This window comes from Augochlora pura, chromosome 8, assembly GCF_028453695.1.
Source record: "Augochlora pura isolate Apur16 chromosome 8, APUR_v2.2.1, whole genome shotgun sequence".
In the NCBI taxonomy this organism is placed as follows: domain Eukaryota; kingdom Metazoa; phylum Arthropoda; class Insecta; order Hymenoptera; family Halictidae; genus Augochlora; species Augochlora pura.
In genome coordinates this window covers 11,882,831-11,906,237 of record NC_135779.1, presented here as the reverse complement: position 1 = coordinate 11,906,237, position 23,407 = coordinate 11,882,831, and the positions used below count along the sequence as shown (strand labels likewise).

The 23,407-nt window shown below is 41.7% G+C and overlaps 1 protein-coding gene across 1 annotated transcript in view; it reads right to left on the bottom strand.

Moving 5' to 3' along the window:
- Positions 1–23,407, bottom strand: part of N (neurogenic locus Notch protein) — a 386,036-nt gene that overhangs the window by 298,967 nt on the left and 63,662 nt on the right. The window contains exon 2 of the mRNA XM_078188604.1: positions 22,260–22,338. Coding sequence (XP_078044730.1) covers positions 22,260–22,338 — 79 coding nt within the window. The remainder of the gene's footprint in view (positions 1–22,259; positions 22,339–23,407) is intronic.

Below are 23,407 nucleotides of genomic sequence, written 5' to 3'. Positions count from 1 at the left end.
CTGGAAGGAAATGTTATCAAGAAATACCAGGATAGATACGAGCAACATATTATTTCATACCAATCGAGAAAAATTAGTGAAACACGCGGACGACAAGAAAATTGCTCATTACATCAATGTTGTCGCGGATTCCTTCTCCTTATAAGGCGGGTTCGCGGAAAGTCGGTTGTCGACTCGCAGGTAACCGAGAGCGTACGCACACGGGCGTGATCGTGCAAACAATATTTGATCGTAGATACGGATTATCTGGTTCGATTTGTTTGACCGAGGTGGCGTCTAGTTTTGTTTGCGCGCAGCCGATACGACTACTAGTCGCATTTTCAACGGGGACGGACCCGCTCGCCGCGCGGGAAGGAAATTCATTTGCGAGCAGACCGTACATGGTGGCGCGCGCCGTAGCCACACGGCTGAGAAAATGATAACCCCGTGTAATTACCACGTAGATACGGTGTAACGCCGCGCCGCTGGTTATCAATGATTTAATGAACGCGGCGGCCGAAACAATGACCAACAAAACCGCGCTGGGCCCCCTCGGCCGCGGCGGTTCCATTAATTTATACCCTCGGAGTGCAAATGAATAGCAGAACGAACGAGGCTAGACACGGCCGTTCTTTTTTTTCTTTTTTCTTTTGCCGAGGAAATTGAAACTGCGGCCGAGCAGAAAAACGTGGTCCGAGGGCGAGTCCCGGGCTCTGTTCTATATAGCCCCGGTGCAGCTGGAGGAAAGCTGGTCTCGGCCAGGGGCGGAATAACAAATGGACTGCTTGGTGGACTCTCTCGTCTACGATATACTCCTCTCCGGAGTCGAAGAAAGTAACGCTCTCGAACCGGCTCCGACGGGCATACTAATCGTTTTATGAAGGCCAGACGCGGCGAAAGAGGGACGCGAACGGACGCGAACGGACGCGGATGGAAGGGGTGGGACTGTTGATGCGACGTAGGGGGTCGGAAACGGGTGGAATTCGCGGCCAGTTTTTATCCCGTAACGCAATTGCAAATTTCCTGCGTATTACGTTCTAACGGGACTAACGCAAATATAACAGTGCAGCAGCAGAAATACAAAGTTCTGCGAACTATATTATTATTTCCTGCGGAGTGGCTGTGTTAATCTCGAACGTAAACTGGTTCTCTGTGATAACAGGTTTTCATCTGTGAATCGACACGTTCTATTTGATTCGTAAAATGTAGCGGTCTGTGAAGTGTGCTGCAACGCTTCTTTAAAATGTTAATGAACCGAACGTGTCATAAAAAGTTTCGGACTACGATTATTCCTATATGGAAACATTGCAGCATTGTTTGCAAAACATAACTACTAGAATCAACATTTGTTAATGTTTAACTCTACACTTGTTTCTATTTTTACACGGTAGATACGTTCCAGCAGAAAGCGGGTAAAAAAGACATCGCCTATAGGTATATCAAAATAGAGAATTGGTTAAATACCTAATTGTTTTTAATATTTTAATCGGATAACTTTCTTAACTGAGCTAAATCGAATAGAACCATGTGAAAAGGAAATCGAATTTATTTTTCTAAAGCGAATTGAATCAAAACCGTCCAAAAGAATGGCGTGTAAAAACAAAATTAGATGTATTTTCTATTGAAAATAAAATATTAACCAATTGAGAAATTTGAATTTATCTAGACTATTTTACTAGTGTATACCATTTCTCAAAAAGAACTATATAATTTCAATAACTTAAGACGAATGAATGTGAAATATAAATAAGAAGAATTCATAGAAACATAAAACCTGTCAATTTAATAAATACGAAATTTAATGGTAGTTTCAACGTGAAATTTTACAGTAATTTTAATGTGAACTTTTAGAGTAGTTTTAATGTGAAATTTTAGAGTAGTTTTAATGTGAAATTTTATGAAAGCTTTAATATAAATGTCAGAAACCTTCGTACAGCGCCGTTGCGCATCAACCCAATCAAATGGGAATAATCTACTCGGAGAAGAGGAAAATGGAATTCAAGCTACAAAGTGAAACAATTATTGCGCTTAATCGCGTCTATGAAAGTTTATCGCCTATTCACCGTTTTATCGACCGAGGGAGCAGGTTCGACGGTTGGAGGATGGAACTGTCATCAGAAAATAATTGGCTGGCTAGTGAAAGGAATCGAGGGACAGGCTTTTGAATAGGCAAAAACAACAGGATCGGGATTGTGGGCTCGCAGGATCGAAAAGAACGAGGCGGAGGCAGCGGTCGGGGGGGATCGGCCCTAATCACGGAGGTGAGGGAGAAGGACGCTTAACATGCAGACCGTAGCTGGAGGCGTTAGTGCCGTATAATCTGCGTTCCTTCGCTGTTAAACACCACCGTGCGCCGCGGTGCTGATGTGCCATGCACGAACAAGAATACTAGCACAATGCACGTGGATTTCATAAAGACGGTGGATCGATGATGGCCGATCATGGTACAATGGGGTAGTGGCGCGATGAAATTTATATCGATGCAGGAGCCAGGCCAAATTTCAACGTATGCGACATTATTCAAATGTATGCGTTTTTATTAAAAATACTGCCTCGAAATTTAACCAGTTGCCTGTTCTTGACAAGTATACTCGTCAAAATCCAAACCTTGTCATTGCAACGGGTGTATTCCGAACTAACCGGTTAAAAAGGATATAAACTTTGACATTTTTTTGTTAAATTATATATTTTGTAAAAGTGTTATATTTTAAAAAGTGCGAAGCAAATCGACTGAGTAGATCAAATGCAAGACAGCGAAACGATTGGAACAATCTAATACTTTGATTAAATTATTTATACCTCGTTAAGATCGTTCGAGACAAAAATGTACGTCTATGAAGTTTCTATTTCGAATAATTTGTGCGTTAAATGTTCACTTCGCATCAGCTAAGTAAAGGGGTAAAAAATAGAATCTCGTTATCAGTAATTACCGCATTATCTTTGCAATGATAGTATCGATGTACGTAAAAGACTCTTGTCACTAGCTTTAGATTTTTGCAACGCTATTTTATGTTGTTTCATAAAAATAACAAGCACATATTTATTCAAATTTTTAATCCAATCTATTACAGTAAACGTCGCATGAAATTTTATTGAATAAATTCTCGATAAACGTGCCTTTACAACTTCAATAATCGTAAATTAAAGAACTTCGAACGCGCCGAAATGTCCTAGCGCTAATATAAGTCCAGCCACGATATAACTTCGATTAATCTAAGTTATATTCGTATTAATTAACAAGCAATCAATAATAATAAACGCAGTCCGATTTATATCGTGTTTGGACTAGTTTTAATCGGAAGAATCTCAGCTATCCATTGGGGCTACGATTGTAAAATTAAGATGAAAATTACAGAGAATACGATATTCCTTCTTGGATGTTTATGTTGCCTAGTCGCAGCATTCCATTGATGCATGTCCGTCTACTTTCTTTTTACTGCAGTCATTCTCTAGGCTTCTCCAGTGAGACGAGGTCTCGTCATGCTCGAAGCGCTATGGTGGGAGAAGAGTAGGATTGAGTCATGTAACTATTCGGATTTCATGTAAATTTAACCCTGTACTTAACCCGTTGACCGGGTGTAACGGAAATATGTTATTATACCGGGAAGACGACTCCAAGGGTACGGCGACGACCATTTTCGTCGCGAGAATTTTTAAATATAATATGTTCATTGATTGAAGTCAATGTATTTACGTCGTACTTGACCGCTAAAATTTAGCGTGACCGTATGGCAACAGTTCGAATTTGCATAATGTAGTTTCAAATAGCGCTACACCTCGTTTTTTATACAATATTTAATATACTAAAAGTGTCAAGATATACTAAAGAAAATATAACCACTAGAAATAATATAGATACTAAAATAATATAAATACTATAGCATAAATACTAAACAAAATATAAATATTAGAGATAATACATAACAACGATTTAACTAAGAGACATCGAAAAAATATTTGATTTATAGATTTTCGAAATATGTTATCAAATATTTTGTCCAAATAAAGTAAGAAACTATTTCTTTAATACCTCAAACATGATAATGCAACTTCTCATTGCAAAGGAAAAGGTCTATGAAATAAGTTGAATGAAAGATTAACAAATTAATATTGTAAGAAACAGACAAATTTTCAATTATGTATTATTTCGTGGTTGAAAATTTACTGAGGGGTCGCATAATTGGAAAATAGACTAATTGTCTTATACTTTCGCAAGATAATGTCACAGTTCGTATTCAAACGTCCTTGTCGTATAATACAACAGTTTAAAATTTGACATGCTCACTTGTAGATAATACGCGATATCTACAGTGTACAAATTGAATGAACCCTAAACTTAAATACAAAGAATAACGAAATACGTCGAGCATCTTATTCCTTTATGCGGCCTTGTAAAAAACTGATCCTGGCCCGGAGGTCTCCGTCGAAACGTTTACCGGCGTGTACCTTACGGACCCTACCGGATCTACAGGCGCACCTGGGCGAAGGACACCCTCCTCCCGACACACCAGTGTCAGAATATTACCGACGGAGAAAAAGAGACCGGGAGGAAGACGAGAGAAAGGGAGCCACCAGGAGGCTACAATTACGTTGCAGGTGGCTGCTGGTCGCGAGGACTTTCGGAGGCTACCTAACTGGAGCATCAACGCGAAGCACGTGGTGATTAGCGAAATCCTGAGAACCGAGGTTTGCTCGATAAAGCATAATACTCGTCGAGAAAATCGGCGTTCTTTATCGACCGTCGGTAATTATTACCCGTCGAGCGTCAACAAGCATCCGATTCCCTCCGATGTCGTCTGCCGATCGTCGGAACCCGTTCCCCGAGCTAATTACGTCCTCGAAACAGGAACGCCTTGTTCATTAGGTGTTTCGCGCGCCGGTGCCTTGGGCCGGCAAAAATTTCAGGGCTCGCGTAAACAGGTCCAACAAAAATCGCGGAAGGCGAAAGAGAAAATTTCTCAACGAGGATACACGCGGGACCTAAGTACAGGCCCAACGACGGACGACAGTGATGGCTTTATAATAAGCGAATACGTAATCGAGGGTGGTCTTTTTGCGAACAAGTGGAGTAGAATGTGAAATGCTCGAGGGCTGACCCGAAGTCGGAACTGTAAATTGCCATCTCGCGATGATCTATCGGAGCCGATGATCCCGCGATAAGAGATGCATTCCGGGGACGCGCATTCCGAAGCATATTTAGAAAGAAAGTCGAAAAGAGAGGCCGAACCGGACCCAGGCCTTCGCCGGTCGTTAGACGTGTCCGCTTTCTCTTGATCTCTATCATCGAGGACAAAATAGTTGCATCGTTATCTCGTCGTCGTTACAATCGTTAGATTGCAGCCATTTCAATTACTGTATCGACCGACTGCTTTCATTAATCGTTCGCATAGATACTTTGACTAGCGGAACGATAAATTTGAAGTTTGCTAGACCTGATTTACATGCGACTCTCGGCTGGAAGGATACTCCACTTCACTTTCCCATTACTTCAAGGTGCACCGCATTACTAGCAAGCGATTTGCAGTTTCCTTGATTAATTTTTTTTTGCCGGCAGTCGCTCGGCAAAGAATGTCTCGCAATGTCGCGCGATGCAAATCAATTTTCAAAGAACAGCGACTGACTTCTGTGGCTTTCGCGTTCGCGACGTGGAATTGAAAAATAAAGAAGAAATGATTTTGTAAATCAAAGATTAATTCTATACTTTGATTCGTTGACGTCTAATGCGTGTTTTCGTTTTGTCGACTTTTTAATGTGAATTCTACTGCGCCTAAAAGTGCACACTACGTGCACTAAGGTTTCCACGATTCGCAGATAATACTAATGCGTACAACATAAAACACTATTAGGTCGTTCGGAAAGTCGTTTCGTTTTTATCTTGGTGGAAATGAAACACAATAGATTACTAAACAAAAACTATTGCAAAGAATCGAACAAAATTTTTAGCAAACAAGACTTACTATATCAGTTGTCCAAATATATAATGATTATGCAGCTTAAGCGTGAAGTTGGCTGTGAAAAAATAAGACTTTTCTTGGGAAAAACGAAATTACTTTCCGAACAACCCAATAGAATTTTGGCGTCATATATAGCTCAATATTTTTTTATAGAAAATGTCGAATTGCTTCAAGTAATGTATACAAAATATGTAATTATGAACTAGAAAAGTGACGATGAAGTTGAGATCCCCGATATTGCTCCAACTGGAATAGAATTATTGCCGTCATATGTTTGCCTTATCTGAATAGCTTTTGTCATTAAAGCTTTCCTATATCATCAAAAGAACAAGTATCCAAGCTTTCTGTTTTTCGCAACGCGTTATGTACATAGCAACTGCTTATACGCTTCTAACATCGTATTTCGACCAACTGCCTCGGGAAAATAACACTGTCGAAGCAGAATATTTCGTCGAGAGAATATTTCGCCGGGAGAATATTTCGCGCGGCAGAAACCGTTCATCGAGCCGACCCGATAATCGGTGACGCGGATCCGTCCTGGTAATCTAAACTAATCTCAGGCATCTGAGCCTCCGATTCTAAGTGGAGCCGATAAGGCGGGATCTCTCGCGAGTCGTTAATAGCGACTACGCTCGCGGACGACGAGGGCAGGAATAAAATTCGCGAGGCTCGCCAGAAAGGAGAGGCACCGTTTATTTTTCTCGTTCGGCTCGGCTGCACACGCGCGATCGCGCCGATCGTAATTAAGAGAGCCGATCGTTGCCGCTCCGCACGCCCGCGCCCGGGCTCGAGGATCAAGCGGTGGCGCGCGCGCGCGCGCGCGTGTGACTTCGATGCACTCGAAAGCCGTACGTCCATGTCCGCGTGCAACGACGGTATGCGGCTAGCGTAAAAACCTTGTAAATACACGCCGACCACGTGTACGGCAGACGTGTAACGGACGTTTCAAGATGTAGGGCGTGCAGATTTATAAAACGCGGCGACGGCGGCGGCGGCTCCGGCTCGGGCTCGAGCTCCGGTAGCGAGCGAGGCCGCCGCGGATAACAGAGAAAGCGGGTGTGACTACAAGGATACGGGGAAGAAATTTATCTCGGGGCACCGGTTGTGCTTTCTTCTGCACCGAGAAATCATGTACCGGGGATAGGCCGAGGCCTATAGCCGCGGACGCTAGGCAACGGGACTTCGGTCGACGGGAATAAGCGGTTAACTGGACGTTTCAATTACCTGGAATTAATTCCTAATGTCCGACCGGCTAAGAGTTTCGCCGGTCTTTTTCGGGCAGCGAGTTCAATTTACAGGCGTGACTTATGGCTAGGCTGCGGATCTTTACGCTACGTTAAAATGATGAATTCTTCGAAGCAGATATTAAATGAACATCTATTTCCACTTTTAACCGTTTTAGCGAGTCACTCGCCTGTACATTTCTGTCGTAAATGTATAGAATCCGCAGTCATAACTGGAAAATTCCGAAACGGGGACGTAAATTAAGAAATGAAACTGTATTTTTATAAAAAGCATTAATCTCTTCAGGGATTAATTTTTATAGTACGGAACAATCTATTTGTTTCTTTTTTATTTGTCATCCATTTCATTTCATTCGATTAGATACTATTCCGTAGCGAATAGTTTTTCAACTGATTCTCATTTTCTTTACACTTAGAATAATCATAAATTTAAGAAAACTAAATATACACGTACGTGGCAGTATCCCTAAAGAGATTAAGGAAACAACGTGTTCTCAAGTATAGCGTAGATAAATCGTTGCTCGAGTACAACACTTTTATAAAATGTATAATATAAAGAGGAATACCAAAGTACACAATCTTCTTAACTAGTCACCTGTTTTCGACGAGTATGCTCGTCCTAAAGGAATGCCAATATTTTCTATTAAGGCGAGTATACTTGTCACAAACAGCTAACTGGTTAGAAAATCATCGCAACGTAACAATATTCTTAATTTTTTCCAATACCAACCACTAATTCTATTATTAAATCCGCGAGCTGCACATGAAATACTTATATATCTTCGCTCCGTTCGGATGTCTTGTAGGGTCCTTCGATGTCTCACGGGTTCCTGAATGTCTCGTACAACAGAGCAGAGGTTCCAGCCCCAGTTAAATTCAGAACGGAGCCGCAGGTCATAGCGGAGGAGCGAATCGACGAGGTTTTTAGTATGCGAAACGGCTGCGTCGCGTGTTAATACCGTATGGCGAGATAAGTATGAAGAGAGTCACGTTTTAGTGAACCGGACGGAATCGGTTATTCAACTCCATTGAGCCGACGCGACGCGGACTGTTGTACGATCAGGAAGACGGGGCCTCCTCGCATCGGAAACACCGTGTTCGTTGGTACAATGAAAAAAAACAAAGGAGGGAGGATTGCACGCGGACGCGGTTCGAATCGTTAGGCGGCCGTTTCTAATTGGCGCTAAATAATCATTTTTTCGACGGCCGGCACTCCGCCGATTGTACTGTCGACGGGTTTCTTCGAACAAACCCATTACTGTACGACAATATTCGCACTGGCAATCAGCACGTCGGTGCGAGAGCACAACGGTTCCGTTTGCAGGGGCTTCATTATGTGCCACGTCGACGAAGGCGACGGAAGACGTCTCCTACGGCCACTAACGAGGGGAAGACGCCTCTCTGACCGGGACAGTAACCGTGTACCGTATATGTTCTGGCCGATAGTATGTCGGACACTACCACCGTGTTCCCAGCCACCAAACAACGGCTAGCAATAAACGAACTTCCTAGAGATTGGCATTTGCATACGCAGCTGCGAGGACCGAGTCGCTTTTCTATAATGCGAAAAGAAATACAGTTGCGCATCGGCTAAACGAACTGTTCGCGAGACGACATGAACCTTCGGGTAATGGAATAATTGCTCGAAGAAAAGTCTAGAATGTATCTTTACTGATTTATGCGAGATACAGTGGCACGTATGAATCGTTTCAGATGTAAAATAGGTTTGGATAATAGCAAATTTAATTTGACTGATTCTTAGCTTTCCATATTTAAAACATATTTCCTTAACACGTTCGTCGTCGACAGTTAGACACTAAAATCCCCACATAATTAAAGCAATTTAGTTCATTAAAATAAAACTAAAAAGTTCGCATTTATCATAGGGGACGACATTAGAACTATTTCGCATTCGAAAGATCATAGTCGAATTCATTTTGCTCGAATATATTGCAATAAAAATAAATTTTCAAAATTGGTCAGGAAATTAATGTCACCCAGATATGGGTGACGCGGCGACGAACGTGTTAATTTTGAATTTAACACCATGAGAAGACAAACATTTTCTGACCGTTTAAGTATACACAATTTATTATCATACGTGTATATTATAATACGATATAAATACTGTAATTATTATTTAATATTATACTTTATACTAACTAGTCTATCGCTTCCTTCTATATCTATCCACAGGTTCAAATGTCATCGAAATCTAAAATATCAAAAATATCGAAAATGTTTCTTCACTGCTTCAAGATATGCATACTAAAAATGCAAAAAAATGTTTAATAATTTGAATTAAGTAAAGTTAAGCTCTTCATTGTTTCTTAGTAGATTTTCTCTAATATTAGTAATAAATAAAGTTTCTTTAACTCGTTTCGCATGCATCTGTACTGAAACCTTAAATACGCGTAAAAATATTTCAACAAATTCATAATATCCTTACAAATATATAATATCCTTACGAATATATAATATTTGATAAAAATATATAATATTTGATACAAACATATAATATGTAATATCGCTGCTTTAGAATCTGAGAAAACTGAGTACCATTTCAGGGTAAAAATCACCCTTCCAAACATTATCAAAACAAAAGCAGGGATACGAATGATTGTCGAATCTGAGTAACTTTTATATTTTGAAAGAAACATACAAAAATGATATTCTGTTAAATTTTCGTCGAGATATCAGTAGCAATGTAAAAATTCGAAACGGTAGCAGGAACGAAGGATGGAAAACGGAATCGGAGCGTGTTTGCTTTGAAGCGATCGGTTCCCGATGCTCGGACTCGACAAATGAAACGAATCAGTGATCCGTGGCAATAAGCGAATCGAGCCGAACGAAAGCGTCGTAAAGCAAAACTGTGGCGAGCGCAAACAAATGACCGATAGCCCGCGGAATAGCTGTACCTTCCGGCGGAACTAATGCTTCCGCGAACTCGAGCCGTGATCGTTTAATTGCCCGCTGTGCTAAAACAAACAGACCGTTCGAGGAGCCGCGCGATCCGCCGCGAGGAGGGAGAACGAGTCAAGCGGACTTATCGGTTTATCGAGGCCTCTCTTCGAGAGATCTTGTTACCCCTCCGGTGGAAATAGTTGCGGGCCACCGTAACCCCGACTTCTCACGGGAACGAGCGAGACCGTCTCTCGTAGGTATTCGCAAATAACACGTTCCGAGGGGTTCCGCGGGTTCTGCAAACATCCCGCGCACCGCTCTCTCATTCCGCGCCAACGTCTCGCGTTTCTTTCGGAATTACTTTTATGGACCACGCCTGCTCATTGAAGTCGTTCCTGCAAATATTCCAGTCCCTAGCTCCTGGAACGTTCGCGAAATCCTCTCCATTCTGTGCCCTAGAACGAGACTAACAAATTGCCGGGCTCCAATTTTCAAACCGAAAGTTCCCTCGCGGTCTACGGAACTCAAGGTGAAATTTTAGTTCACCTTGTGGGACGACTAACTTTTGTTACATGCGATGAATAATAGTAAGGATTAGTCTTCGAATTTTATGCTTTGTAACAGTGACGATAGAAATGGCAGAATTTTATCATATTACCTCTGAATCCTCTTAGTGTCAACTGAGGTAGTTATCGTAGCTGAACGAAATATGTATACCAAACCTGTTTCATGTATTTTAATAAAGATTTGGTAAGAAAGTATGAAAAGGAAAGAGAAATGAACAATGGAACTGTTATTTATTAAAAATACTAAGAAATAAAACTGTTATTTATCAAAGATATCAAGAAATAAAATTGATACTTATTTAAAATATTAAGAAATAAAGCTAGCGAGAGTCTGTCAGACTCTCGCTAAACTATATTATTTATAAAATGAATATGATATTAATTTTCACGTAGAAATTAAATGTAACATGTAAGGCACATTTTTATTACAAAATATTTCATACGTGCACAAAAAGACCTACAAAGAAAAGAAGACGCGCTAATAAGGAGTAATATTGCGTAACTTGTTGACAATAAATTGATAAGAAGTACATTAATAAAAGATAGAATGTCAAAGCTGCACCTACTGTCTACTATAATGAACTGTATGTAGGACCATAACGGAAGAGAACGTCGGTCAATCAGATTCAATTTAGTGAAGTTGAAACCACCTTGTAAACCTCGGCTAATGTTTCACGCACTTCTAATTCATGTAACGTTAAGTACTTCAAAGTAGTCATTTGCTGCACGAGGGTGGCGCAATTATTTATTGGTGCTGATGTTATTGGATTTAATATCTGAACCTGATTTTAATATCTGCAGTTCTCAATTCTTTGCAATGTTAACCTTCAATCGTAGATTACGTATGCTTTGTCAGAGATCTCTCATTTTCTTAATTTTCTCCGTGAAATATTTGTTTGGAAACTGTTAAATACAAATATTATTTTTATGCGAAATCAAAACTTTTTACATCCGTCGCAATGAATCCGAGCCACTTTGATGTTGCTTTGTTTGCTCAATGATTTTGATAAGTGGCGAATAATTATTCGGTATTCCTAAACTATTTCAATATTTGTAATTCGTCAAATGACAGCGAGTCATTCTCGTTGTGAATGCATAAAGTTCACAATCTAGTTGTTTATTTCTTCCGAGTCAAAACAAAATTTGTAAATGAAGCTATACAAGGAACAAAAATTGTCTACAGTTGCGCTGATTAGTACTGATTTGTTATTAATAAATACATAAACGAGACAGATAATTTATTATAATATTTTACTATAATATTGAAATATTGATAATAGGAAAATAGAATTTGATTTTGATTTAAAAGACGAGGCTAACAACTTTTACCTTTAATAACTCATGTTTCAAATCTCCGTAATGCTTCCGTCACGATATTATAGAACAACGTGTTATGATCATCAAAGTGCTAATCAACACAGTTACGAAGGAGATCTAGCGCAATGTGTCAAGAAGCATTAAACGGCTGCATTGGCATTAGCATGCGTCGTTAGGAACAGTAAACACCGATGCATCTTTCATGAGCTGAAGATGCATCGGACTCGGCCACAAACAAACAAACAAACAAACACCGGAACCGCTCGCACAAAAATCGCCTATCCGAAAGAAGAACAGTCCACCGAAAGAGAAGTTAAACCGGAGAAAGCGTCTCGTTCCAGCAAAACGCAACAACTCCCGAGAGCAGAGAACGCTGAGCGCCGGCAGCGTAACAAAGTAAGATAGCCACATTGAAAAATGATGTTATTGTAAGTGGCTAGTAATTATCATAACGCTCGGAGCCGCGTAGCGGACGATCGTTGCTTCACCAGATACTACCGGTGCACTCGTAAAGATCTATCGCCACGGCGGTTCCGAGAACCACGATGCGGCGCGCGCGGTCGCTGCTCGAGGTTGCCGCGCAGAGATTTTCCATAGGTGTTCCGCGAACCGATGAATCGATTAACTTCGCGTGCCACCCACGGGAAAAACGAGCAAAAGCTCGTGCGGGGACAAAGCGGCGCGGCGCGTTCAATCGGGACCGATGTCGCATCGGGGATCGGCGGCATCCGCTGACAAACAGGTCGAAGATAATTAGAGCAGCTTATTGCTAGGCGAAAGAAGTGGAAGGAGAAGGTGAACGCTGGGGCCGAGGGAGCCCGGCCACCGCCGGAGACAAGTGGTGGAAGCGAATATTGTTCGCGGACGAGGTGTACGGAGAAAGAACGTGCTGGAGAGAAAGAACGGCAGACGTCCGCACTTGAATCTATGCGGATATCTGGAGGGAGGGGAAGCGAGCGAGAGAGAAAGAGAGACGGGGAGAGAGAGAGAGAGAGAGCAGAGAGAAAGGGAGATGAAGAAAGCGAAGCGAGGAACAAAGTCAGAAGAACCGATGCGGGAGAAGAAGTTACGTGGCGCGAGAGGAACGAAGAGGCCGGAACGTCGACAGCCCCCTGGCTGGAGCGAGAGGAGTGGAAGTGCAAGAGAACCGATTACTCGCGGAGGGAGCCGAGGGGTCCACGAGGGGCCAGGATACTCGGCGCATGCGCGGCGGGCGTGGGAAAGCGCGCTCGCGTTCAGACGGTCTTCCCCTCCTTCTCTTTCGCTCCATTCGCTCGATTCGCTCGGCCCTTCTCTCCATTGAGCCCCTCCCCCCTCCTCCTCCTCCTCCTCCTCCTCCTGCTCCTTCCACGCGTTTCTAGTCCTTTCTCTCGCTCCGGCCCAGCGGGCCCCGCCGTCTCTCTCTCGCCCTTTCTGGATACGTCTGGACGAGGATCGCCGATCACGGCCGAGTGGCCACGATCCAAGGCCCCGCGGGCATGAAGTTAGTTATTCGTCCAGGGGTGCTCAATATCTGGGTGATCGCCGATGCAAATAGGGAGAGGAGGACTCGCCCGGCGAACGCCTTAGACCACGTATACTATTAGACACGGCGTCTGTATAGTGCGTGTATAGAAAATCCAACAATGCAGTGAAGCAAGGATAGCGGGCCACACGTGACGTCACATGGTGGAACATTTATATGGGAACATCTGCACCTTGGAGATTACCAAAAATCAACTGAAGTAAATTCTCTCCAATTGTCCCTCAGATTGTAAACAGAGATGGCAATTTGAGAAAAGGGGATACGATTACTCGAGACTCGTTACTCGTTTCAATAATTATTGACAATCGGCGATTATAGAAACGAGATGCGAGACTCGAATAATCGTGTCTCCCTTTCCGAAATTGTCTGTGTCTGTTTACAAGCTGAGAGACAATTAGAAAGAGTTTACTGTGCTTTCCAGAAATATAGTTCAAGTCCTAAAAGTGAAACAATTTTCAAAGTATACTATAAAATAGTACCACAGGTGAATACTACCTGTCAAAGATGTTACGAATTTCTTTGTTGTCGTTTATGTTTCGAAAACACGGGCAACTGAAAATCGTGAAATTTTTTAAAGTAATACGAACAATCAATGAATATGCATTAATGTCGAAATTCGTGAAAACAATTTAACACATTTTGAATATCGATGTGATATGCTTACGAAATTGCAGATATATATCGTACCAGTAAAGCTTACAATATATCTCGATCGATCTGACATAGATGATTTTAACTTCGCTACAGGGAAATTATCCGCAGCCGTGTGCAGAAGTATGTACATGTGGTCTAAGAGCGAAATGGTGGCTCCGTCTAACGTGTGCGAGCGTTTACACGCTGTCGCAGAAGCCCGACGATGATCCGATTGCCGGCCGCGGTCCGAGTTCCGTTTCAACGATTCGACTTGCGTTTGCGTAGTATCGGTCGGCGATAGATAAGTTGGGAATAGACGGACCGTGGTAATTGGGAAATAAATTAGACGCCACGATGCGTATCGGTCCCGCCATTAATGCGCGTCGATCTTCGCGGCAAAGCGGGAAAAACTGGGAGTACCCGGTAGCCGAGATGCACACCGGCGATGCACTCCGCCGATAGGGAGTCGTGCTCCGAGACGGCCGCGAGTAAATTCTACGGTGCACGCGTGTGCGCGCGGGCCTGCATTGTTGCGCGGAATGTGCATGCGTGCACACGGACGCACGCGGGGCACGAAGAACCTTGCGCGCGCGCGCGCGCGCGCACCCATACACGATCGGAGCGCAGCCAACCCCGAAGCGCGCGATAACGGACGATGACGCGTCGCCGCGGGGTGCGCGTCACAGGGAAAACGACGAAAAAGGAGCGGGTATTTTGACAGCGCCCCGGCAACCTTCGTCATCCTCTGTCGATCGGTCCGTGTCTCCTCCGGGTCCATTCACTCGTGGAACAAAGGCCTCGCGGCCTGACTTTGTGATTTATCTTCGCACAAAGCGAGTGTTCCTCTAATTCCGAGCCGTGGCTCGGCTCAAGGCTGATCAAACTTCTGCCCGCGAACAGTCTGTTTGAAAGGACGATAAGAGCGGCCGCGCCGTGCGCGTAGTCTATCTAAATCATTCGATGTAACGCGCGTCAGACAGATAAGTTCGCAGAACGAGCGTAGAACATTTCCCGACAGAACAGATGGCAATGATTGCTACTAATGGTACCCATCAATTCGCGGCGTGTTCCAGCACTTGGATGCCGCTGCATGGACCAATGGAACCGGCCAAAGGAGTATCTGTGACATTGAAAGAAGACAGAACGCAAGCAAGCGTCTGGCAACGATTGTCGCTCGAGAGGGTGACTACACATGGTTGCAATGTAACCGGCTGATAAGCATCGACGTTCGTGTCGCTTTTCAATATTCTGCTCCTTAACCCTCGGGCATCGATGAAAGCCCTCGGTGATCAAGAAAACGTACAAGTTTTGCTGCACGAGCAACCGTGCTGTGCCAATGTTTCTGCATCTCTTTAGAGTACAGTACAATCTCGATTATGCCATCTTTTCTTGTCAAAATAATTCTTTATTCTCCACATGAGTTTAGATTAATCCGAGTCGATTTTGCTTTTACAAAACAATTTATTTTACAAATCATTGGCAATGAAATCCGATATTGCAAGTAACAAGGGTTGATTATCATGTGATACACAAAAATACCGATTGTTTCTTTAGTCCAATTGCTTAAACAATTAATAGATCGCATACCGCGTGATAGATTTCGACAAAAGAAATGACTTTCGTCTGAAGATCCTTTTTTATTTTGCATAGTTGCACTCCTGATTTATTTAGGATCCTCGACATAAAGTAATTGCTGTCGTGCAAGATGACTTCTCAATTCTAATTTAATTGAATAATATATTTTAACTTCTCGACATTTTTCAGTCAAAGTGTTAATTTACATCATATTATTCTGTAATGGTTTAATTGTTTCATCTCCCTCCGAAATGATACAGTTAGGAAAAAGGTCGATGCGTTTTCAATAAAGCGAAACACGTTCGGCGTGGAAGCGTTCACCAGCAACTCGGCCGCTCTTTAAAATGCAACGGCCATACCTGCGGAGACCATAAATCAGGCGGTATAATTAGTCTCATGTCTACAGCGTTGACCACACCCCTTTGAGCCGGGTCAAAACACGCTTGCACAGTATGCAAACGAAGCGACAATTGTAACTAGAGTCCGACACGGATTTCTCGTGCTCGCGCACGAACAACCCTTGCCCGTTCAGAATCTCAACTATTTTCTCAAAGGAACCGTCAAACCGTGCACGATACAAACGGAACACGCCCGTTCAAAAGCACCCCGTGACTGGCATAGGGGATGCGTACACCATCCATCATCGCGCATATGCTGCTCTGTTCGACGAACCCTTCCTCTCCCGTGGTACAGGTCGGCTAGCGCGAAGAAAAAATGTCCGGGGTTAACGGTCCCGCAGCTGCGCATTCGACGCGAGGAACTCTTACTTAATGCATCATCCACCGAAAGTTCGCCCCGGCTAAATTGTTGATGAAAAAAATAGGAGACGAAAATGTGTTCCCCGGTTTTTGTACAGCGTGGACCGTAAATCTCTTGCCACGCGGTGTCGTAAAAGCTCTGGCAAGTAAAAAGCACCAAGACCGAGGAAACAGTTACGGTGAATCATGACCGAAAGGTGGACCGAAGAATGAAGGCTGGACGCACGAAAACCACTCATCGTTATCTTTATAACCCTGAAGGGCGTCTGTGTTCTTCGGACGAAAGCGCAGCTTGCGGTTACTCGTGGAATATAAGACCGAATCGGTGTATACGTATCTAAAATTTATTAGCGGTTCCCAGCTTCTTCGAACTTAAGTTTAGAACCTCGTCCGAACTAATTGCGGGATCGTTGGTATGTGGATAATTAAAAACGTAGTACGAATGTTTAGATAATAGAACAATCACTTGGTGGTAGACTCAATCTTTATCGGTTTACAGTAAATCATTTTCTGCATAGGCTGGTAAATTAAAATTTCTTAAATGGAATTGAAAAATTTGTTGGTCAATGCTTAGTTTGAATGTTGCAGGAAGTGCACAATTTGCGTAGACCACCCGGTATATATTGTGACACCTGGATTAAGCTGATTATTGACGTTTTATTGTAATTTATTTATGTAGAAATTGAGTAGCGAAGGACTTGGGTAACGAAGCTTTGGGCAATTAAGATTCTGTTATATTAATATAATGTATCTTTATATAAATATGTGTCATACAATATTATAATACGTTACGTTAATAATATTTTTCACTGGAATAATTCCAATTTCAGGAATCAAGAATAACGATGGCATGAAAATAAAATCGTAAAACATTGTAGAATCTATCAAATAAAATAATTTCACTGCATTTTCTCAGAAGCTTAATTTTCATATCAACCATATTAACGTCTTTGTTGTTTAGAGGTTAAAAATGAATGTTTACGAAAGATTCAAAAGGAAATAAATTTAGCTAAAGAACTGAAAAGAGTGAAAAAGAAAAAGTCGCATTATATTAATCAGTTTTTAATCAGTTAACTGTTGCAATTTCTTTCAAAGATGTGTAATTATACTGCAATTATAGTTGATGTACTATAATACAGTTACTGTAATTATACTGTATATTTTTCCGTATATTCTATTTTCTTTCTTCATATTTTGTTCACTTTTAATATTTTTCTAAAATATATAATTTAATATATGTATTCTTAACATTTAATTCTATTCTTTAATGTATATTAAAAGTATACATTCTACCAATTCATTTAGCTGTATTTGACGAATATATTCGTCACGAAGAAATAACCTTTTTGTGTTACGGCGAGTATAGTCGTCGAAAACATCTAACCGGATAAGATTGCGGGCATTCAAGCTACATAATTTTCCGTGACAGTAAAATATTCGGCTGACAGATCGGTGTGCCGTGATCACGAGGGAGAAAAACACCGAAATAGAAAAACAATATTATTTCTACCGGCGAACGAACCCTTCCATTCGGAGCTGTCCGAGCTCCGCTGCGAAATCCATGAGGGTCACGTGCCGGCACACGTGACCTGTCCACACGCAATGCGTTTGAACGCACGCGTTAGCGCATCCACGTAAACATGCAACTGTGCAAGTGCAAATCCATTGTGCGAGCGGATCTATGCGATCGCTGTGTGCCGCAGGGGCACGCGTGTATCCTCGCGAGACGTATGGGAGGCGCGCGAATGTGCGAGCGTGCACGTGATCGCATGGGGGATGGTTTCCACTCCATTGTGCAGTGTCCGCCATCCGTTAGCGGCAGCTTTAACTCACCATATTGTCAAGTGGCACTAGCCAAATTTGTTATTGTATTGGATTATCGTCGTTTTGCGCGGAGCTACGAAGGGCGATCGGAGGCCTCGTCGAGATTCAGACTACAGTTTCGATGGAACAATGAATAAATATTATCCGAGCGTTCGAAACGGGGAGCATTGTTCTCTTATTATTTATATTCGTTGCAAACACTGTTCTACTTTTTTATTAACATTGACCCTTCACGCTCGTAGCCATTTTAGATCTACATTCAAAATATAGTAATATAGGTCATAAAGTATATATATAATCAAAGTATAGGTCATAAATAGCTTCATGACCTTTCTCCTTTTTATTTGATAACACTGTAACATTGTATTTAATTGATCTCATCAGGTCTGTCCAATAGCTTTTCTATGACTTAATGTATTTTATGCATATATGTAAATAGTTACATTTCTAACATTTTCTTAAAACATAAATAAGTTTGATAAAAAGTCATAGAAAAAGTCAACTGTATTTAATATTAACGTTTCTATTTGTGCGAGATGTTTGGCTCGTTGCATTTTAAGCAGAACACGTCCATGAAATTCAAGAAGAATATCGTAAGACAAAAATATCATTAAGCCTAGCGCTATAATAATTTCTTTTACAGCTACGTTACTTAACACTTCTCGTCTTTAATAAAATCCCTAATCGCAGTTGACATTAATATTATTAAATTAAATATACTTAATATAGTTATAAAATTTGTAAATATCAATTAAGTTTATTCTATTTCGATCTAGAATAAATGAACAACATTCATCAGTACATCGTGTGTGAAATCTTTGTCACACGGCCGACTTTTAGAGTGCAAAGGGTTAAGTTTCAATTGCACAATAGTGAAATAGTTATCAAAATACACCGAAAAATGAAGCAATTTTTAACTTGTTAAATCGGAAAGGTGTAACAAAAACAAATCATTACTTTTGTCAAGATCTCTGTTAAAGATTTCACAGGACTGAATCTTTCGTGTAGCAGTAATGTTAATTCGTCGATAGCAATGTTTAACCCGAAGCATTTGAGTGGCGCCTCTGAGGCGCCAATGAAAATCGTTATATAATTCCCAAAATAATTTTGACATTATTAAAGACCCTTCTATTTAAAAGATTGTTAAAAGCGTAACAGTTTTATGGATCACCAGACTCAATTTCATATTCACAAATTGTACTAAGTCATAGAAAATGGAAATGCAGCTGGTTAAAGTAGCCATTTTAGATCTAGGCTTAGAATGGCCTGGAGTGCAAAGGGTTAAGGCGAGCATCCTCAAACTCGATGAATTGACACGGTGAATCGCAATAGTTCGTCGCGATTAATATCCGTCAAATTACACTTACGCAGAATTGCATTGAAAAGTATACCGTTGGAACGCGGGATTAGCGCTGTTCGCGTTCGCAACGAGATGAATTAGTCCTCGCGCGGGATGGCCTGGCGAGGTGGTGGAGAAAGATAAGGCTATAATCAAAGGGGAGCTGAAATAAGAGTAGAAAATATACGCGGGAACGGTGACTAAAAATTGAATGCCGAGGTTACGAGCGCGTAGCATCATTATCTCCGACTCGCAATTAAACGTTAGTATCTTAAAGTTATCGTAGATTTATCCTTCCCCGCGGTCTAGATTGAATGAATTGCTGTCTTTATTCCATTTCCGTCGAACTTTGCTTTTTGCGTTCGTGATTATCGACAATTTCATGCGATATTTCACTAAACTAGCGTCTCGAAGTTGCTGTCTCAGGTCAACTAGCATAACTAACTATGAATGGGTTCTTTCCTACTACGTGTGATCTGATTCGTAACACTGTAAATTTTATTATACATTAACTTCAATTCAATTAGATAAAGTTATCTGTATATTTCAAATTTATATACAAAATATATGAATTTTAAATTTATACGTTTAAAAACAAATTTCACTCTTCTATAAATTCATTTCCCAGTCTTTTATAAATCGAACACCTTTAGATAATTTTATGTAAGTATATACAAATTCATGTTTAAACTTTATTATGTCATTTAACTTGGACCAATGTCTGTAACTTCAGCCGTAAATCTCGAAACATACAACTTTATAAGAGCGAAACGTTTGTCAGACACTGGCGTATCATAAACGACCTAACTGTTATAGCAATTGGACTCGGCGTTTTCAGGTGCGCGAGCAAGCGAACGCTAAAAAATCTACATACGCCTACATTTACGTTGTCCGAATTTACAATTGAGGGCAAATCTTTCTACATAAAACGCGAGACAACGCCGAGACATTGACTAAAACGAGAATTCGGAGGGGGACTTTGTGACCGAGAATCGTTCATAAATTAGCCGACGACCTGACTCGTATTTTCCGCTGTGTGGTCCACCGCGATGATAAATCACGGTATAAGAATCCAGCGAACACAAGGCGAGGTAGCCGTGTCCGGGCCGGCACCAACCGATTCCCGAATTCGCAGCGAGCTGCTACCATTTGCATACCCGTGGGCAGCGTAATAAGAGGGTCAACGACGGATCAACGGAGGTGTCGAGCCGACTGATACAAAAGTGAAACCCACGAGAGGGCTCGAGATAAAGGTAATTTAGATGCGTCGCCGGGTCACGACTGCCAGCTATTACAGCTATTACCGGATCCCGGCCCATCTCGTTCCATCTCGTTCCATCTCGTTCCATCTCATTCCTCGCCGTCCCACGCCATTCTGTTCGCATTATGTTCTATCGATGCGAGTCCGAGCGTCATTTCGCGCGATCGAATCGTGCGGTCAATCGCGGCCGGGGACACATCGATTCCCCTTTCGGAAAAAAATCTATGATTGCTGAATCGTCCCGCGGGGCAACCTACTTTTACCTCTAATTGTTTCTCGCGTCACGATTTTACGAAAATAAGCTTGACTTTCGCGGACCGCATGAATCCTCCTCCATAGATCGCTCGAAACCTGTTGCAACTATCATCGGGTGCTAAACACTGAAGAAATTTTAAGAACAATGTCTTATTATTAACGTTGCAAAATGAATTCTTCGGCTCTATTTCTTGTCATATTTCTTTGTTATCTTTCCACGATTTCCTAACGCCGCTGTACGTTAATAATCTTTATATTCCTTTCCATCCGTTTACGGGTATTACTATTATTATTTATTATTTTTAGTGTTATTTGATTTATTATATTTAATTGTTATTAGCATTATTTATTATTTCAATTATTGCCTTTTTTCTCTTTTATTACCAGTAATTTCTCGTTCCTTTCATTTTTCTTTCTTTCATGTATTTCAATTTCTCAAAATAATAAAACACCTTGTATACTTGACAGAGAGAATCTTTAAATTATTGACGTAGAAAAGGGAACAATGACACTATAAGTACGGTATCTTCCTTCAGCGATCACTCGAGCGTGAGCTACTTCCGCAGCAAACATTTGTGAAAATAAAATAAAACTGTAACGCGTACGATTTTCCAGCAGAGACAACAACAGCAATACGATGAAAGGCAAAAGAAGAGGCAAAATAAAAGGGCTATTAATCTCGGTTAGAGTATTCTTAAATTCATTTATCGTTCCTTCCGTTCTCATTCTTCACAACGTCCCTTTTCTGGGTGTTTCCTCTGTTTCTCGTCTTTTCCGCGTGGGACGCGAAGCAACGTCCGGTTCTCTTAGCCTCTCTTTCTCCCCCGCCTCTGGCGCTCCCTCCCTTTACCCTTTTACACGTTATCTTCGGCTCGCTATTGCGCGGACTGCTTCTCTTTCTATACTCCAAGAGAGTCGTCGATCGTCAAGACGGCGAACTGTTCGCGAAGCGTCTGAACTCCGCGGTGTCGCGCAAAATCATTTGACACGCGCATCAAACGACGCTTAAGGTCGCCATAGGGCTGGGCTCATGACAACGCGCTATTACAATAATTGGAATGGTGAAATATACATATATGTGTACGATACGCGCGTGTGTGTGTGTGTGTGTGTTTGTGCACTCACTTGCAATGCGACTCGCCGCGCGGCGATGACATGCACACTCCTCCGTTTTTGCAGGGGCTCGGCGAACACGAGACAAAACCTGGAACAATGAAAGAAATCCGTTAGATACATGCGCCGGTCGACAATCTTCATGGAAACTGATGAAAGTCAATTTGTTGACAATATGTAATAAGCTGCTTGCATCGACTAGATCATTACATGTTGTTCTCCTAATTATCGGACAACTTCTTGCCTGTGCCTAGTAATTCAGATGCACTTCGATGTCGGGTTCACGGGAAATGTCGGTTTATTCGAAGAGAAAGGGAAGCTGTTTATATGTACTCATGCATATTTATTCATTTATTTATTTATTTATTAATATATAAATAACTTATACGTATATATAGATATTTAATAAATGTTATCTAATATAATAATAAAATGTTGCATGAAACAATACGGTTGCTGTAATTTGACAAGGTATTTATAAATGTCGATAAAAGTGTATTAATTCTGACGGAATAAGATCTATATATTAAGACACAGATTCACCTACACTAAATTTTAGTATAAAAAGATTTTATTAAACGTACAAATAGGATGAATTGTATATTTTAGTAAATGGTCACAAATACACTCTAAAAAGTGGAGTCACATTAAAACGGAATGATAAATCGGTAGACGCGACGCGTTAAAATTACGCAGAGCTATAAAAGATGAAAATAACTCGACACCATCTGGAGGAGAATTTGATTTTGAGATCGCTTTTCTCACAGACATCGTAAGCGGGACGAAAGTGAATCGAGCCGAGGTACGAGGCAAGGAAAGTAATATCTCCTTTCACCGGACAAGATAGCCGGTTGTCGAAAACAGCAGAATATCCGCTCCCTAGGCGAGCAGTTGAAAAGAAGAGGAGGCGCAACCTGACGTCCGTTTATCGTGTTAGCAATTAAAGCCCAGTTGGAGAACGGTGAACGCGAGTTACGGCGGATCCACGGGGGGAGAACCTTTGACACGCCGTGCAAAGTGAACTTTCGTGTATCCCCCCTTCGTCGAATACGCCGCGATAAGGATAGACCGAGGAACGGAAAAAAGAGGCACCTTTAAGGGAGCGAAAATATCGCGAGACCCTTAACCGGCGCGGGTGTAAACGCGACCGAACTAGAGAA